This window comes from Etheostoma cragini, chromosome 19 (genome assembly GCF_013103735.1).
Source record: "Etheostoma cragini isolate CJK2018 chromosome 19, CSU_Ecrag_1.0, whole genome shotgun sequence".
Taxonomy (NCBI): Eukaryota; Metazoa; Chordata; class Actinopteri; order Perciformes; family Percidae; genus Etheostoma; species Etheostoma cragini.
This window is the reverse complement of record NC_048425.1, coordinates 57,865-62,562: the sequence shown is the minus strand read 5'-3', so window position 1 is coordinate 62,562 and position 4,698 is coordinate 57,865. Positions and strand designations below refer to the sequence as shown.

Below are 4,698 nucleotides of genomic sequence, written 5' to 3'. Positions count from 1 at the left end.
TGCATGCCTGTGTGTGTGTGTGCATGCCTGTGTGTGTGTGTGTGTGCATGCCTGTGTGTGTGTGTGTGTGTGCGTGTGCGTGTGTGTGTGTGTGCAGGTATTTGTCTGTATTTACCTGTATGGGTTGGGGTAGCGCTGCCAGAAGGCGGCCAGAACCTGATACCATGGACTCTTAATGTCGACCTCACTCTGGAAATACCTCCCCATGTTTACACACACACACACACACACACACACACACACACACACACACTCACTCAAGGACTCATTCAGGTGCTGTAGGAAAAAGCAAAGATATATTTTGTAAATGTTTTGCTGTTTCCTGTAACATCAACTCCGTTCAAATTCTGTAATAAACAAAAAAGCTTCAGTTTAGTTATTTATTCCTCAGATCACTAAGATTTTAATACTTCTTCTCTTAACATCTCCTCTGTCTTTAAAACTTACTTTTAAAGTAATTTTTGTAAAAGCAAAAAAAAAAAAAAAAGTCTGCGTTGGCCGGGAATCGAACCCGGGTCAACTGCTTGGAAGGCAGCTATGCTCACCACTATACCACCAACGCTTACGACGACACAGCGATCGCTGTCTGTATTTAAAGGCACCGGCAGCACAGTTTGTGACATCATGAGTTTTTTTTTTAGATTTTGATCTAAAATGTTCATTTTAAGGGTTACGAGTGGGACTCTAACAGAGCTGGTAGCCAGTCTGTTAATTCAGTGGACTCACAGTGTTTGTGTGTAAAACTTAGGTCCGTTAGTTAGCGTCAACGGTCACAGTTAAACCGTTAAGTTACTAAAACAGCGCGACATTTGAACTGAGCGCTAACTGCTTGCTAGTTCCTAAACAACGCAGTTAGCGTATTTCACCGTTATGTGTTTGCCTTGTTAATACATTTAACATTATTAACGTCTAATTCAACCAACGGCTCTCTTAAAATAGCTAAGCTAGTGCTTAAGCAGCAGCTTCCCGTTGGGTCCATAGACTGTGTATGTATTAACGGTCTATGGATGGGTCCTAGCCGTTTGTAGCTAGCTGCGGACGCTAACCGAGGAGCTAACTGCTAGCAGCTAACCATAGACAGTTAAAAAAAGGAGCTAACCGAGGAGCTAACTGCTACCAGCTAACCATAGACAGTTAAAGAAACAAGCTAACCGAGGAGCTAACTGTTAGCGGCTAAAGAAAGCAGCTAAAAGAGGAGCTAACTGCTAGCAGCTAACCATAGACATTTAAAGAAAGGAGCTAACCGAGGAGCTAACTGCTACCAGCTAACCATAGACAGTTAAAGAAAGAAGCTAAAAGAAGAGCTAACTGCTAGCAGCTAACCATAGACATTTAAAGAAAGCAGCTAACGGAGGAGCTAACTGCTAGAGGCTAACCGAGGTTAAGCAGCTAAGAGCTTAGAGAAAGCAGCTTACCGAGGAGCTAACTGTTAGCAGCCTTTGTGTTTCAGCAGCAGCCCGGGGACAGAGACCGGGGGACAGAGACCGGGGACAGAGACCGGGGACAGAGCCTGGGGGACAGAGACCGGGGACAGAGCCCGGGGGACAGAGACGTCGCAGCGAACAGTTAACACACAGCAGCAGGTTAGTTTCAGGTTAGATTAGAAGCTGCAGAGAAGAGAAAGCAGCAGATAAAGTGCATCATAACATAACTGCTCTTCATATTAACTGTGTACTTCCCACTTTCCTCCGCCAGATGTCGAGCTTTCAATAGTTTTAAAGTAGGAAGGAATCTGGTATACTTGTATTTTATGGAAGCACATTTCCAGCCATGCGGTTAAAAAGGTAATTTCGGGTTATTTTCAACCTGTTTTTGTGTGTAAGTGACTGATGGGAAGAACAATCTTTGAAATTGGTCCAGTATTAATCCTGGTGTTGTCCTCCCGGGTCAGAACCAACAACAAAAATTGAAATTTTCAACTTTTTTTTACTAGTTTTATACTTTCTGGAATCCATGCTCGATAACCCTCATTTATATAGAATTAAACCTAATATTAGAGTTTAAAAAAAGTAGAAATTATGAATTATTTTGACTAGTATAGATCAAATAGTTAAGATCAGAGTAATAAAAGTGATCAGTTGTATTTATAAAGAGCGTTGGAAGGAATTCAATCCATTTTTTGTGGTAATTTGGTTAAAAAGAAACTCATATTTCAGATATAGACATTTATTAAACGGTCAAATTTGACCCGAGGACAACAGCAGGGTTAATGGAGACCAACCTGAGGCTGCAGTGTAAGCATTTGGTCCATTGGAAGTGTTTTTTTGCCGCTGACAGACTCAGATTATTATTCTAAGTCCCTGACAACATTATGGGATGTATCCCGACAGAGATAGACCTTTAAAACCTCTTTGAGACCTTTCTGTTAGCTAGCGCTAAACCCACCAGACTCCAATACAAAAAACAGTACTTTTAGCGTGTACTCTCTGTGTTGCCGTTCTCTTTGGGGAAACAACAACATCCTTCGAGCTAGCGAGCTAAACTACACGCTAAGAATGTTTTGAATTAAATAATGTAATAATAACAACAATGTATACTTTATTAATCCCGCACGGGTAATAACAGTGTTTTCACTCTATTATTACACACAGGCCTGAATCACCTAAACATGCACTAATGGAGAGATGTCAGAGTGGGGGGGGCTGCCCATGGAAAGGCACCCCGAGCAGTCGGGGGTTTGGTGCCTTGCTCAAGTACACCTTGGCAGTGCCCAGAAGGTGAACTGGCACCTCTCCAGGTCCCAGTCCACCACCAGACTTTGTTCGGGATGGGGACTTGAACCTGAGACCCTCCGGTTCCCAACCCGGGGACCCCCTACGGATGGAGCGCCTGTGGCGTATCTCTGGTAAGAGCTAACAATGTGTAACCACGTATCAGCTGATTTAACCCTTGGGTTGTTATCCCCGCCGACCGTACTAGTTGTTTTTTTGCTTCAAAATTTAAAATGAAAACTTTTTTCTATAAACGTTTCCATCGTCTTATTCAACACTTTTTAAACACTTTTTCCCCGACGTTTCTTCTCTCCACTTTTTTTTTACGTTTTTGAAGCTTTTTCCAACTTATTTGTCCCTTTTTTAAACGTGTGTGTGTAACCCTAACCCGTTACCATTTTTTTTCAAATGATAGACATTTGAATGAAATAACCAAATTCAATCAAAGTATCATTAATATTACTTGTGATTGTCATTGTTTCCTAAACCCAACCAGTTCTTCGTTTTCTAAACCCAACCAGTTCTTCGTTTTCTAAACCCAACCAGTTCTTTGTTTCCTAAACCCAACCCGTTCTTCGTTTCCTAAACCCAACCAGTTCTGTTTTCTAAACCCAACCCGTTCTTTGTTTCCTAAACCCAACCCGTTCTTCGTTTCCTAAACCCAACCAGTTCTGTTTTCTAAAGCCAACCCGTTCTTCGTTTCCTAAACCCAACCTGTTCTTTGTTTCCTAAACCCAACTGGTTCATCATTTCCTAAACCCAACCCGTTCTTCATTTCCTAAACCCAACCCGTTCTTTGTTTCCTAAACCCAACCTGTTCTTCGTTTCCTTAACCCAACCCGTTCTTCGTTTCCTAAACCCAACCCGTTCTTCATTTCCTAAACCCAACCCGTTCTTTGTTTCCCAAACCCAACCTGTTCTTTGTTTCCTAAACCCAACCAGTTCATTGTTTCCTAAACCCAACCCGTTCTTTGTTTCCTAAACCCAACCCGTTCATTGTTTCCTAAACCCAACCCGTTCTTCGTTTCCTAAACCCAACCCGTTCTTCGTTTCCTAAACCCAACCCGTTCTTCGTTTCCTAAACCCAACCGGTTCATCGTTTCCTAAACCCAACCGGTTCATCGTTTCCTAAACCCAACCCGTTCTTTGTTTCCTAAACCCAACCGGTTAATCGTTTCCTAAACCCAACCTGTTCTTTGTTTCCTAAACCCAACCCGTTATTTGTTTACTAAACCAACCCGTTCTTTGTTTCCTAAACCCAACCAGTTCATTGTTTCCTAAACCCAACCGGTTCTTTGTTTCCTAAAGCCAACCCGTTCTTTGTTTTCTAAACCCAACCTGTTCATTGTTTCCTAAACCCAACCCGTTCTTTGTTTCCTAAACCCAACCTGTTCTTTGTTTCCTAAAGCCAACCCGTTCTTTGTTTTCTAAACCCAACCTGTTCTTTGTTTCCTAAAGCCAACCCGTTCTTTGTTTTCTAAACCCAACCGGTTCTTTGTTTCCTAAAGCCAACCCGTTCTTTGTTTTCTAAACCCAACCTGTTCTTTGTTTCCTAAACCCAACCCGTTCTTTGTTTTCTAAACCCAACCAGTTCATCGTTTCCTAACCCAACCCGTTTATTGTTTCCTGATAACACGCTTAAGAAATTCAGCATGTATATTTATGCAAAGTCATGATGTCACGTTAAGATTTCGGACACTCACTGAAAATATGTATATATACTGTATGTATATGTCTCTTTGTCTCTCTCTCTTTCTTTGTCTCTCTCTCTTTCTCTCCCTCCTTCTCTCTCTCTCTTTGTCTCTCTCGCTCTCTCAAATTCAGATTGCTTTATTGACATCAATGTGATGAGAACAATATTGCCAAAGCATCAAGGATGATACAAGTCAAAAATACTAAGATGGAGAAAAAGACAGAAAACATTATTACATTGAAACATAAAAATCTCCCTCTCTCTCTCTCTCTCTCTCTCTCCCTCTCTCTCTCC

The 4,698-nt window shown here is 41.7% G+C and overlaps 1 protein-coding gene and 1 non-coding gene across 2 annotated transcripts in view; one reads left to right on the top strand and one right to left on the bottom strand.

Moving 5' to 3' along the window:
- Positions 1-490: 490 nt before the first annotated feature.
- On the bottom strand, positions 491-562 carry trnag-ucc. The gene has a single exon. It is a non-coding gene; the product is annotated as a tRNA-Gly (tRNA).
- A 1,647-nt stretch (positions 563-2,209) lies between these two features.
- The window catches only part of LOC117935138 (nephronectin-like), a 3,818-nt gene continuing 1,329 nt past the window's right edge, over positions 2,210-4,698 (top strand). Inside the window, exons 1-2 of the mRNA XM_034857268.1 lie at positions 2,210-2,234; positions 2,738-2,845. Coding sequence (XP_034713159.1) covers positions 2,210-2,234; positions 2,738-2,845 — 133 coding nt within the window. The remainder of the gene's footprint in view (positions 2,235-2,737; positions 2,846-4,698) is intronic.